The 15,025-nt window shown below is 41.5% G+C and overlaps 1 protein-coding gene across 1 annotated transcript; it reads right to left on the bottom strand.

Annotated features, from left to right (window-relative positions):
• Positions 1–10,635: 10,635 nt before the first annotated feature.
• LOC125604739 lies at positions 10,636–12,499 on the bottom strand. The gene has a single exon (XM_048774940.1). It carries the CDS (start codon positions 12,056–12,058, stop codon positions 10,646–10,648), a length of 1,413 nt encoding a protein of 470 aa, XP_048630897.1. The 5' UTR covers positions 12,059–12,499; the 3' UTR covers positions 10,636–10,645.
• Positions 12,500–15,025: the final 2,526 nt, after the last annotated feature.

The following is a 15,025-nucleotide window of genomic DNA, read 5'->3' as shown; positions in this document are numbered from 1 at the left end:
ACGAATTTACCAGGCCCGTGTTTTTCCGTTTACGACGAAATTACCAGGCCCGTGTTTTTCGTGTTACGACGAAATTACCAGGCCCGCGTTTTTCCATTTACGACGAAATTACGACGCTTAACCCTAAACACCGAGAATGAAATCCCTAAACCCCAAAGTGACATATCATCTAACATCATATCTTATATCATACTACTTCTTACTCTTTCTTTTAGAAAATGTTACAATAGAGAAATCCAACATTTGATACATATATTACATCACTCTAAATCGTTTTCGTTCTCATCACTATCATTACAATCATCATCGTCGCTTCTCTCGAACTCGTCTTCACGTGCTTCATCTGTCGCATCTTCGGGAATATCTTCATATTGAAAGTTTTGCGGGTCGATCAAAAGGATTTCATCAGTTGGTTGTTCTGGTACCTCAACTTCAGTGATAGCGTCTTCTTCTTGCAAGGGCGGTTCTTCTCCAACGACAATGCGTCCACGAGGTGTAACTTTGATAGCAGTTACCCAGTTTATCCCGGAAGTTCGAAGCCGAGGATAAGGAAGGAAGCTAACTTGCTCGGCTTGTGAAGCTAAAATGAAAGGCTCAAATTTGTTGTATCTTCTCCCAAAATTGACATCCACAACACCAAATTTGTTATACCGAATCCCTCGGTTCACAACAGGATCGAACCATTCACATTTGAAGAGGACGCATTTTAGCTTCAATAACCCCGGAAATTCCACTTCAATAATCTCCTGCAATATCCCGTAAAAGTCTGTTTCACCTTTCACACATATTCCGTAGTTACTCGTTGCCCGATGTCTCCCATACTCGTATGTGTGAAAGGTAAATCCTCGTGTGAAATACATAGGTGATGTGGTGACCTTTGCAACTGGACCTTGAACCAATTCATGAAACCATACGGGATAATAAGGATCGTCATAATCAACCTGCAAAAAACATATATATATTCTTAAACACTTACTTAATTAATATAATAGTATGAGATATATTACCTGTGATTTTAACCACTTGACAAAGTGCTTATCTTTACGTGTATCCACATCAGTTGCAGATATTCCTGGTATTGCTTCTTCAACTTGAGATACAAACATCCTGCAAATTGAACAAATAATCAAATCATACATAATTAACTTCAATTCATATAATTAACATTCACAAAATAATTTACCTTTCAAAGTAACGGGTCATTGCATCCTCGCAGTTGAGCAGAATATAAGTGTGGGCACTATGTTTATCTTCTTCACATGACCACCATACTTCTTTCGTTTTACCACCAAACCGTCCAATTTCGCAGAAAATGTCAGGAACACCATCAATTGGATATGATGTCGGTACTCCACCATCATCATATCTTCTAGGAACTCTTTTTCTCGTACGAACAGTTGGAGCAAAGTAGTATGATGTGAAGTTAGATGTTTCGGCTGTCAAACTCCCTGCAACTATTGAACCTTCTACCTTTGCAAGATTTCTTGCTTTCCCCTTCAAATGTTTCATCTGTCGCTCATACGGATACATCCATCCGTTGTGAACAGGTCCACGAAGCAATGCTTCATACGGTAGGTGGACAACTAGATGCTCCATGACGTCAAAAAATGAAGGAGGAAATATCTTCTCCAGGTTGCACAATATGATCGGAATGTTCTGATGAAGTTGTTCGATGACTTCTTCTTTGAACGTACGTGTGCTAAGATCTCTGAAAAATGCTCCGATGGCTGTATATTTTAAAAGGAATCAAATTAATAACATTTCGTAACATAGGTATATATATAAATTTATAATTACCTGCAAGTGCTTCGTGGACATTTGCTGGAAGGAGCTCGGCAAAAGCAAATGGAAGCAGTCGTTGCATAAACACATGACAATCATGACTTTTCATTCCGGAGAACTTTTGACCTCGTTCAATACATCTTGACATATTTGAAACATAACCATCAGGAAACTTAACTTCCGATGCAACCCAGTCAAACAAGGTTGTTTTCGCTGCTGATGACAACCGGAAGATGGGAACAGGAACGTTTCCATTGCTCTTGATATGTAACTCACTTCTTGAGCAAATATCAGGTAAGTCCATCCTTGACTTTTTGTTATCTTTTGTCTTCCCAGGGACGTTAAGTAATGTATTCATGATGTTCTCAAAAAAGTTCTTCTCGATATGCATGACATCCAGATTGTGGCGTAAGAGAAGATCCTTCCAATACGGTAGCTCCCAAAATATACTCTTCTTATGCCAATTGTGAGATACACCATACCCATCAGGCATATTTCCAGGAACATGCCAATTTCCTCCAACCTTAACTGTTTCCTGAGCTCCGTAATAATCAATGTCCGCTTCGATCTGCTGGCCGGTGAGATATGGAGGAGGACTGTCTCTGACAATTTTTTTGTGTCGAAACAATGTCTTGTTTCTTCTGTACGGATGGGCAAGTGGAAGAAACCGACGATGACAATCAAACCAACAACTCTTCCTACCATTCTTCAGTTGAAAAGCATCCGTGGATCCAAGACAATACGGACAAGATAATCTTCCATGTGTTGTCCAGCCAGACAACATCCCATAAGCAGGGAAATCACTTATCGTCCACATCAGAACTGCTCGCATCGTAAAATTGGTTTTCAAGGAACAATCGTACGTCCTCACCCCTTCTGACCACAATTGCTTTAGCTCTTCTATCAACGGTTGAAGAAAAACATCAAGAGACCGTTTTGGATGCTTCGGCCCTGGGATTAATATGGTCAAAAATAGAAATTCTTGTTCCATGCACATATCCGGCGGTAAATTATACGGCGTAAGAATGACTGGCCACAAAGAATATTGTCTACCAGACATTCCAAATGGACTAAATCCATCGGTGCATAACCCAAGATAGACATTCCGAATATTTGTAGCAAAATCTCCGTGTACCTTGTTGAAATGTTTCCACGCTCTTGCGTCTGATGGATGTGCAACCTCACCATCTCTCTGGACATGTTCGGCATGCCACCTCATCGACGCAGCAGTCCTCTCAGATTGATATAATCTTTTCAATCTGTCTGTAATTGGTAGGTACCACATCCTTTGGTACGGTACCCTATTCCTCCCACGGCCTTGCGGTTTGAATCGTGGTTTTTTGCAGAATCGACACTCTTCTAACTTGTCATCTTCCTTCCAGTAGATCATGCAGTTGTCGATGCAAACATCAATCATCTCCGAGGGTAACCCAAGACTATAAACCAATTTCTGAATCTCATAATAAGATTCAGCAGACACGTTGTCTTCTGGCAAATACTCTTTAAACAACTCCGCCCATGCATCCATGCAATTCTCAGGTAAATTATGATCCGTTTTAATATTCATCATCCTAGCTGCTAGAGACAATTTAGAGAGACCTTCTCTACAACCAGTGTAGATTGGTTGATTTGCAGCATCTAGCATTTCATAAAACCTTTTTGCATCCAAATTAGGTTCTTCTACATTTCCAGTTCCATCTGCTATTGTTGTAGTTGTTTCTAAAAATGCATCACTAATCATATCTTGAACCCTATCATGATCTACCATCTGCTCCTCTTGATGATAATTATATTCATTATGCACATGATTCGGTTCTTCATTATGATGAGCATCCTCAAAATTAGCATTACTACTACTAGCTTCATTTCCCCCATAACCCTCTCCATGTTGATACCAAATGTAATACTGTGGTGTAAATCCTCTGTTTACTAAATGATTCCATACAGTTTCACTACGTGCAAATTTCGAATTTTTGCATTTTGAACAGGGGCAGAACATCTTACCGCTTTCCTGCGTGATCGGTGTACAGCCCGCCTGGTGCATGAATGTCTCTAGCCCGTTCAGAAATGCATTCGTCACTCTCCCGTCGGAATCTTTGTGCAAATACATCCAACTTCGTAACTCGTAAATACTACCGCCACCGACCATTTTTTCTACTATTTTTTTTTAAATTTTTTTTTTTTCCGTTTGTGTCTTGTGAGGAAGAGAGTTGTGTGTTGTGAGGAAGAGAGTTGTGGGAAATGACATATATATAGAGAAATTTTCGAGTTGGGTAGTTGAAATATAACAACGATTTTACAAGGGAAAGTTTACATGGATTTTACATAGTTTTTTTACAACGACTTTACAACGAAACTCGATAAGTTTTTCACCTAAATATAACGGTAACATGATTCGTTGTAATATCGATGTAAAATTTCATTTTCGACGTACTTACGTCGTAATATTACATGGCGTTTACGACGAAATTTGGTTTCGTTGGTTTCGTCGTAATTGCGTTGTTACCCCACCAATTACTATTTCTAAAACAACGATAAGGAACCTGTGTCGTTCGTCTGTCTGCCAATTCAGTGGAACGACAAGGAGAAAGTGGACGGAAGTGCAGCTGGTTTGTACTTGAGAGGAACCTTTGACGATGGTCGGAGGTTTCACTCAAGTATAAACCAACTTCACTTCCCTCCATTTTCTCCTTATCGCTCTACTGAATTGGCAGACAGACGAATGACTCATGTTCGTTATCGTTATCTTCGAAATAGTAATTGGTGGTTCGAGAAGAAGAGAGTTGTGTGTTGTGAGGAAGAGAGTTGTGTGTTGTGAGGAAGAGAGTTGTGGGAAATGACATATATATAGAGAAATATGGTAAGTTTTACATGGATTTTACATGGAAAATTTACAACGCGTTTACAACGAACTTAGGTAAGTTAAAGCACTTTCAATACACGTTTTCACCTTTATGTAACGGTAACATGATTCGTTGTAATGTCGATGTAACGTTTACAACTATTTTGCATTCCACGTACTTTCGTCGTAAACTTACATTAACTTTACGACGAATACATTTCGTCGTAAATTACCATCGAGTTTACGACGAAGTCATGTCGCGTCGTAATTGCGTTGTAAAGCTCATGTAAATTTACGAGGAAATTATTTCCTCGTAAAATGCCGTTGTTACTGCTACGTTTTCTTGTAGTGACTCTAACCAGATCGAAGATACTACTACCACGTGCCCGAACATTTGATCCGAGGTTCCCAGATCAGATCTGAAATCCTAAGATCATATGTCCAAGAACGGGTTTCCTAGCGATTCCAAGTTAAGGCTTTGCAACCCGAGTTTGAAACCGTTAGTTAGTTCGTCCCGGACTAGGACTAGTATCATATGGAATCCAAGCATTTCACAAACCTTTTCTTATTCATATACTTTAAGTTCAAACACATCAAAATTTCATACATGCTCGGCCGAAGTTCAAAACCATATCTTACATATTACAAAACGTACATGTTTGCATAAGGTAGCAAATCTACACCAACAGCTTTGTGCTCCTCCGATCCCCAAATGGAACCTACTACTACGGGTTACCTGCAAAACAAAGAGTCTAATGAGCAACTATTTTGCTCAGTGAGTCGGGTTTCCTAACAATTATTTATCCCCCCATTATGCATCAAACATTAAGCAACAAGGATCAATTATATTAAGAAATATGCAATGCAAAAATAAAGCAATCATGTAAACAAGCATCCACTCTTCACGAGTGGTTAGATCATTATTGATCATCGAGGACTGCCTCTCGCCATTGGTTCCTATCTCGATACGAAGTCCAAACACATCCCTTCTTGCGCCATTGACTCTAAACACAAAGTCTAAAAAGCCGATGGCCCGGATAACACACTTGCCGCATCGTCATGCAGCTACACGGTCGAGGGTAGCTAGCCCTATCACACGTGTCTTCGCGTCCTGCCCGGAACTAATTTTGGTAAGGCCCCGGACAAGGCACGGGCCTCGAGTGGACACCAATGACTCTCACGACACTCCACCCGAGTGTCGGACTCTCACGGATCAAGTCCGTGGATTTACGGGTTTCCCCGTTAAGATATGATCAAACATGTTATATTATCTGAGCCGACGCCCAAACAATATAATGCAATGACATAAGTATATGCAACACAACATCAATGTATCATAATCATGTTATACCCCTCGAGCCGAAGCCCGACGATATAACTCAATATCTTTCACAAACATCAATCATTATCATATCATTATATATCTAAACGCGCAACCTAGCAATGCATCAACCAATACTCTTGCTTTGCAGGCGCTAGTCGCACATACAACAATCAAACCCATAACCGAGACTCACCTCAACACTTAGATGAAAGTTTTGGACTGGAAACGCTTCTATCTCGCGGTCGGCTTCACTTTAAACTTTTATCGGAAAACTCTAGAACTTTAGAAATCTAAATATAGGAAGGGTAGGGTAAGAAAGGCTATCCAAGTTCTAACTAAAAAAAATAAAACAAAATTTAAATAAAAAGAAAGCTAAAGACAAAAAAACATTTTACCTTAGGGTTTCGACTTTTTTGAGCTGCTATGGTTAGGGTTCTAAGCATGAGAAATAACTAAGGGGGTGGTCTGCTATTTATAGGCTGGAGAATGAGCTCATGGAAGGGTTTTGGTCGTGCATAGCAAGCAGGAGGTGTCCTGGATGCCCCATGCAACCAATTGGAGAGAGATTGGTGTGCAGCCACAAATCTGTCCAATTAAAACAAGTTTTGTGGCCAGCCACCATTTCAACCAATAGGACATAAGCAAGAGCTGCTTGGAGGATTCTCCAGTAAAGGAGTAACACATGTCTAGCTGCTTAAGGAGGTAGACAAGCAGCTGCATCCTCCAGAAGCTTCCGGATATGCTTAACACATCGTAGATGGGCCCGAATGGGCCGTATTTAAATCCCGAACGTGTTATAAGCTAATCCGAGCTGGCGGGAATGTTTCTCCTTGACAAAAACCTAGATTTCTTAGACCAAAAATTTCTAAAATAACTCTAAGTCATTCCTATCTTAAGGCCTTATAATAAATTTTCGATTAATTTTCTCGTCCGACTAGGACGTTCTAGGCCGAACCGCGAGCATTTTCAATCCACTAAACTTTCTGAAGAATTTATTTCTTCAGATGGAAAACTATTCTAAGACTTTCTAAATTTTTCTTATGTACCTTGGGATCCACAACATCCACGGGAAAAGATCAACCCGACTTCCACTTACTTGAGTAATTTTCTCGGCTGTTATAAGATTTTTCCTTGCCTGCGTTTTACTCTTTAAAGAGGGTTATTACATTCTCCCCCTCTTAATAGAATTCGTCCCGAATTCTTAGTGGTTTGATGCTCCATCCATCTGATCTTCATCATCTTCCAAAAACAGTTCAGGATGAGTTGCTCTAAACCTCTCTTCATCTTCCCATGTCACAATTACTCGACGCTGTTTTCCCCAAAATACTTGCACTTGAGGAATCTCTCGATTCTTCAGTTTTCTTATTCGTCTTTCTCCGATTCGAAGTGGTCCTTCAGGGTAAGTGAGGTTGGAACGAAGGTTTTCAACTCGTTGCGGCTCTACTTCGGTAGGATCTCGTATATGCCTTCTTAACATTGAGACATGGAAAACTGGGTGAAGTGCCATATGTGATGGTAACTCTAATTGATAGGCTACTTCTCCAATCCGTTGCATCACTCGGTATGGTCCTATATATCGAGTGGCTAACTTTCCCACTTTTCCGAATCTATCTCTCCCTTTCTGTGCGGCCACCTTCAAATATACCCAATCACCAACTTGAAATATTACTTCACGTCTATTCTGATCGGCATACTTCTTCTGCCTGTCTTGAGCTTTCTTCATATTCTCTCGGACAATCTTTATCTTTTCTGTTGTTTCATCTACTACATCTGGTCCTAACATATGTCTTTCTCCAACTTCAGCCCAACACAGTGGTGTGCGGCAAGGTCGTCCATATAATGCCTCATATGGGGACATTCCAATACTTGCATGGTAACTATTGTTATAAGAGAACTCTACCAAAGGTAAGTATTGTCCCCATGTACCTGACCAGTCTAAAACACACATCCTTAGCAAATCTTCCAAGGTTCTAATTGTTCGCTCCGTCTGCCCGTCAGTTCAGGGTGAAACGCCGTACTCATATGAAGATCAGTCCCCAATACTTGCTGGAAAGCTCTCCAGAATTGAGCCGTAAATCTTGGATCACGATCAGATACTATGTTGGCAGGAACTCCGTGTAATCGTACTATCTCCTTTAAGTAAACTTCTGCCAGTACTTCTACCTTGTCAACAATTCTAATGGGTAGAAAATGAGCAGTCTTAGTTAGTCGGTCTACCACCACCCATATAGTATCATTCCCTCTTCCTGGTGCTCGAGGTAGTCCCGTTACAAAATCCGTAGCCACTGACTCCCACTTCCATTCTGGGATTGGTAGGCTTTGGAATAATCCTCCCGGCACTTGATGGTCAGCCTTAATTTGTTGGCAGGTCTGGCACTGAGCTACCCACTTAGCAACTGATCGTTTGATTCCTGGCCAGTGATAGTATCGACGTATATCCTGGTACATCTTGGTGCTTCCAGGATGAATACTTAATATTGAGTGGTGTGCGATTTTCAAGATCTCTTCTCGTAACTCCTTTCCTACAGGTACGGTTATCCTGCCGTTCAGTAGGAGGGTTCTGTCATCAGCTAAATGATAACCACTATCATTTCTTCCGCCTGATTCTTCAAGTTCTTTTATAATCTTCTTTAGCTTCACATCTTCCTTCTGCTCTTCTCGAATTCTTTGCAGGAGGTTTGCTTGATTCACTGCTCGCAATCCCAATGGCTCGCTGCCCTCGCCTTCTATGGCTGAAAGACTAATCATCTTGAATTCTGCGTTTAAGGCTTCTAAGTCCTTCTCAATAGCTGTATCACTTCTCCTCCGACTCAGTGCATCTGCTACCACATTCGCCTTTCCTGGGTGATATTGGATTTGTAAGTCATAATCCGTGATAAACTCCATCCACCTCCTTTGTCTCAAATTCAAATCTGACTGAGTAAAGAGATACTTGAGACTCTTGTGATCAGTAAAGATTTGAATCGTCTCGCCATAAAGATAGGATCTCCATATTTTTAAAGCAAATACCACTGCGGCCATCTCTAGATCGTGGGTGGGGTAATTCTCCTCGTGCTTCCTTAACTGTCTTGAACCATAGGCGATGACCTTTTCATCCTGCATCAGTACACAACCCAGTCCTACTCGAGAAGCATCAGTGTATACTGTGTAAGGTCTTCCTGGAGTAGGTAATGCAAGAATAGGTGCTGTCGTCAAAGCTTCCTTTAATTGTGTAAAAGCCTTTTCCTCTTTCTTATCCCATTCAAATGATATATCTTTTCCAGTCAGCCTCGTCAAGGGTTTGGCCATGATGGAAAAGTTCCTCACAAACTTTCGATAATACCCAGCCAATCCTAGAAAGCTTCGAACCTCGGTAGCGCTGGTAGGGCGTGGCCAGTCCTTAACTACTTTAACCTTTTCAGGATCTACTGCAACTCCCTTCTCTGACACTCGATGACCAAGGAATCCAATCTCCCTTTTCCAGAAACTACATTTACTAAACTTGGCGAACAACTTATGGCTTCTTAATCGCTCCAACACCTTTTGGAGGTGCTCTGCATGTTCCTCTTTACTCTTGGAATAAATAAGTATATCATCAATAAAGATGATTACAAATTTATCCAAGTAATCACGAAATATATCATTCATCAAGCGCATGAAAGCAGCCGGCGCATTAGTAAGACCAAAAGGCATTACCACAAATTCATAGTGGCCATACCGGGTCCTAAAAGCCGTCTTCATGATATCGGACTCTGATATTGGGATTTGATGATATCCCGATGCCAAATCTATCTTTGAGAACCAGCTTGCCCCCTGAAGCTGATCCAACAATTCATCGATCCTTGGCAAGGGATACTTGTCCTTTACTGTAACATTGTTAATCCCTCTATAATCGATGCATAACCGCATGGTACCGTCTTTCTTCTTTCAAATAAGACTGGTGCTCCCCATGGTGAAGAACTCGGTCTGATAAATCCTTTTTCTATCAAATCTTGCAACTGCTTCTTTAATTCAGCAAGCTCGGCTGGAGCCATTCGATAAGGTGCCTTAGCTATTGGGGCTGCTCCCGGCTCTAATGTAATGGTGAAAGGATCACTTCGTGGTGGAGGCAATCCTTCCAATGGCTGGAATGCATCCTGGTATTCTTTTACTACTGCTATCTCTTCCAACTTTGTCCCTTCATTCAATTCTCCTCCAAGGGTAGTTAGAGTTACAAGATATACCTCGCCCTCGATCAAATCTTTCTCAACTCTTAAGGCAGATACAAATGACACTCCAGCACTTGGACATATTCCATAGTATGTTGTTGATGGTTGTCCTCTTTCTTCAAGTGTAATTCTTCCTCGACCACAATCCAACCGTGCGTAGTATCTCGACAGCCAGTCCATCCCCAAAATCACTTCGTGTTGTCCTAAAGGAACAACTAGCAGGTTTGCCGGATATACCGTTGATCCTACATAGATTGGAATCCCAAGTACACAACTATCGGCACGAAGGTTATGGTTCCCAGGGATTCTAACTGAAACACCTACCTTTACTCTAGTAAAGGTTCCCTTAAAACTCGACACTACCTCGGGTATCACAAAGCTATGTGTGGCACCCGAGTCGAAGAGAACATGCACATAAACTCCACCAACACACAATGTTCCTAAACAATATTTATTTCACATTTATATTTCATGCATCAAATTCACACAAACATGCAATGAGTTAAAACCCTACTTACCTGTGATCGGTCCCTGATGGGGCTGTTGTGGTTCGGGTTTTCCTAACTCTAAAGCATTCACTTGCTTTCCAACTGCCTGGCGCTTCGGGGCTGGTTCAATCGCTAGTCTAGTGGGTGGTGCTGGAAGCGTAACTTGTCTCTTATGGGGACAACTGTTGGCATAATGCCCTTTCTCACCACACGAGAAGCAAGTAATATAATCAGGGGCTTTTCTTCCCTGACTATAAGGACAACTGCTAGAAAAATGTCCTGTACCACCACAAGTGTAACACACATCTGGGCCATTCGTAAACCGTCTGTCATTCCTTCTTCCTTGGCCTCTCCCTCGATTAAATTGTCCTTTATTATTCATTCTTCGTACTCCTAGCACTTCAGTTCTGCGAGATGGCTCTGCATGTTTCATCATGGCTTGCTCCTTTTCCATACCTTCTTCAACATTTACCGCTATCTCCGCCAATTCATAAAGGCTATGAAACTTCACTACTTGCAGTCGGCTAGCCAAATCCGCTCGCAATCCTCTTATAAACCTTCGAATTAGTGCACCTTCATTCCTTGCTCCATAAGGAGAATATTTCCTTAGCTTTGTAAACTCTGCCTCATACTCCCTGACTTTCCGGTTGCCTTGAGTTAACTCCAAAAATTGAATCTCCAGCCGGTCTTTTGCTTCAGGTGGGAAGTATTTCCGTTCAAATTCCGTTTTAAAATCTTCCCAATCGATCTCTCTTCCCATATAGTATTCTTCCACGTTATCCCACCAATCAGAAGCATCTTTGGTCAAGTAGTATATTTCCACATCCTTCTTGAAATTATCAGGGCAGTGGATCGCCCGAAAGTTTTTCTCCAAATTCCTCAGCCATGTTGACGCTTCGAAGGGATCTGTTCCTCCAGGATATCTAACGGTTCCAAATTTCTTCATTAACGTGACCATCTTCAGGTAATCAGGAGGGGAGGATGGTCTTCGCTCTGATAATTCACCGGTTCTATGATCAAGTCTATCTAGCAAGCCTTGTACTAATACTATAAGAGGATCAGAACTCCCAGCTGTCCTCTGTTCTTGCCTACAACGTGGCTCGGGCGTTCTTTCCCGGTGCATGAACTCAGATTCATTCTGCCTTGGATTATGTGTTGTTGCAAAATTCCGCCTTGATCCATACATATCAGGTGCTTGATTCCTCTCCCTCAGATCCTCATATCGTTCTTCTTGCTCATAGCCCATATGTGAATCCGTCGGATTTCTCCCGGTCGACTCATGTTCGTGTTCATAGCAATGGTTATTTCCTTGTGCTATCGCAGAATCATCTGTTACCTCAAGGTTTGAATAGACTCTGTGGTTTTCAGAATTACGTTGTCCATATCTTGGTGATGTCATCATTGGCTCCTCACTCCTTGTACGTCTTGGAAACATACTGCAGTACAACCCAGGGTAAGTACTAATCTCAACTTATCTAACAAAGGAGCATGTTGGTTTCCTATTCTACCTTTTGCGACACCTTTGCCTCGATAAATTATTGAAAACAGGTTCCCAAGTGAGCAAAGTGAACCATGCTCTGATACCACCTTCGTTGTAACACCCCCGATCCGGAATAAATAAAAGTTAAATAGTTTGCCATGCACCAATCAAACAAGAACATGCACGACGAACTAAAGAACTCTAACCAGATCGAAGATACTACTACCACGTGCCCGAACATTTGATCCGAGGTTCCCAGATCAGATCCGAAATCCTAAGATCATATGTCCAAGAACGGGTTTCCTAGCGATTCCAAGTTAAGGCTTTGCAACCCGAGTTTGAAACCGTTAGTTAGTTCGTCCCGGACTAGGACTAGTATCATATGGAATCCAAGCATTTCACAAACCTTTTTTATTCATATACTTTAAGTTCAAACACATCAAAATTCATACATGCTCGGCCGAAGTTCAAAACCATATCTTACATATTACAAAACGTACATGTTTGCATAAGGTAGCAAATCTACACCAACAGCTTTGTGCTCCTCCGATCCCCAAATGGAACCTACTACTACGGGTTACCTGCAAAACAAAGAGTCTAATGAGCAACTATTTTGCTCAGTGAGTCGGGTTTCCTAACAATTATTTATCCCCCCATTATGCATCAAACATTAAGCAACAAGGATCAATTATATTAAGAAATATGCAATGCAAAAATAAAGCAATCATGTAAACAAGCATCCACTCTTCACGAGTGGTTAGATCATTATTGATCATCGAGGACTGCCTCTCGCCATTGGTTCCTATCTCGATACGAAGTCCAAAACACATCCCTTCTTGCGCCAATTGACTCTAAACACAAAGTCTAAAAAGCTGATGGCCCGGATAACACACTTGCCGCATCGTCATGCAGCTACACGGTCGAGGGTAGCTAGCCCTATCACACGTGTCTTCGCGTCCTGCCCGGAACTAATTTTGGTAAGGCCCCGGACAAGGCACGGGCCTCGAGTGGACACCAATGACTCTCACGACACTCCACCCGAGTGTCGGACTCTCAGGGATCAAGTCCGTGGATTTACGGGTTTCCCCGTTAAGATATGATCAAACATGTTATATTATCTGAGCCGAGGCCCAAACAATATAATGCAATGACATAAGTATATGCAACACAACATCAATGTATCACAATCATGTTATACCCCTCGAGCCGAAGCCCGACGATATAACTCAATATCTTTCACAAACATCAATCATTATCATATCATTATATATCTAAACGCGCAACCTAGCAATGCATCAACCAATACTCTTGCTTTGCAGGCGCTAGTCGCACATACAATAATCAAAACCCATAACCGAGACTCACCTCAACACTTAGATGAAAGTTTTGGACTGGAAACGCTTCTATCTCGCGGTCGCCTTCTCTTTAAACTTTTATCGGAAAACTCTAGAACTTTAGAAATCTAAATATAGGAAGGGTAGGGTAAGAAAGGCTATCCAAGTTCTACTCTAAAAAAAATAAAAACAAATTTAAATAAAAAGAAAGCTAAAGACAAAAAAAACATTTTACCTTAGGGTTTCGACTTTTTTTGAGCTGCTATGGTTAGGGTTCTAAGTATGAGAAATAACTAAGGGGGTGGTCTGCTATTTATAGGCTGGAGAATGAGCTCATGGAAGGGTTTTGGTCGTGCATAGCAAGCAGGAGGTGTCCTGGATGCCCCATGCAACCAATTGGAGAGAATTGGTGTGCAGCCACAAATCTGTCCAATTAAAACAAGTTTTGGGGCCAGCCACCATTTCAACCAATAGGACATAAGCAAGAGCTGCTTGGAGGATTCTCCAGTAAAGGAGTAACACATGTCTAGCTGCTTAAGGAGATAGACAAGCAGCTGCATCCTCCAGAAGCTTCCGGATATGCTTAACACATCGTAGATGGGCCCGAATGGGCCGTATTTAAATCCCGAACGTGTTATAAGCTAATCCGAGCTGGCGGGAATGTTTCTCTTTGACAAAAACCTAGATTTCTTAGACCAAAACATTTCTAAAATAACTCTAAAGTCATTCCTATCTTAAGGCCTTATAATAAATTTTCGATTAATTTTCTCGTCCGACTAGGACGTTCTAGACCGAACCGCGAGCATTTTCAATCCACTAAACTTCTGAAGAATTTATTTCTTCAGATGGAAAACTATTCTAAGACTTTCTAAATTTTTCTTATGTACCTTGGGATCCACAACATCCACGGGAAAAGATCAATCCGACTTCCACTTACTTGAGTAATTTTCTCGGCTGTTATAAGATTTTTCCTTGCCTGCGTTTTACTCTTTAAAGAGGGTTATTACACCGAAACTGGCCCAATTAAAATTTTAAAGGGGGTATTGGGTTTTCTACAGTCCAACTAGAAAAACCCTAGGGTTCCCCTTCCCAAACAAAGCCTCAACCTCCCTTGTCTCATCAGACAATTAGAAGCGAAGCTCTGCAGAGAAATACCAGAGACAGGAAGCCCTAGCCGTCAAGCTCTCTCTCTCCTCGCGCCGTTTCTCTATCTTTCTCTCTCTTTGCCGCGCTTCCTCTTCTCTCTTCTCTCTCTCTCTCTCTCTCTCTCTCTCTCTCTCTCTCTCTCTCCCAGCCGAATCTCTCTCTCTCTCGCCGTGTAGCCGCGATTGGTGGTGGTGACCGTATGGTGTTGCTGTCAGATCTCATCCTTTTTCTCTTGTTTTCAGATCCAGATCTATGCTAAGGTGAGGTGTTCTACCTAGATCTTTTTCATGCTCCTTTATATTGTTGAATGAGGAGCTAGGATTGATATATCCTGATTGATGTTAGGTTGATAGATCATATTGCATAAGAACGCTCATACTGTTTAAAGGACTTTTAATGGACTGCCTTGTGTTAACGATCATATTGATATTGATTTTCTGAT

Source organism: Brassica napus, unplaced genomic scaffold (genome assembly GCF_020379485.1).
Source record: "Brassica napus cultivar Da-Ae unplaced genomic scaffold, Da-Ae ScsIHWf_613;HRSCAF=907, whole genome shotgun sequence".
Lineage (NCBI taxonomy): Eukaryota > Viridiplantae > Streptophyta > Magnoliopsida > Brassicales > Brassicaceae > Brassica > Brassica napus.
Note: the sequence above shows the minus strand (reverse complement) of the source record. Positions and strands in the feature narration are given on the sequence as shown.

What these genes read in the sequence shown, in the direction of transcription:
- LOC125604739 (XM_048774940.1), bottom strand. Translation starts at nt 12,058, where the DNA reads ATGTTTCCAAGACGTACAAGGAGTGAGGAGCCAATGATGACATCACCA.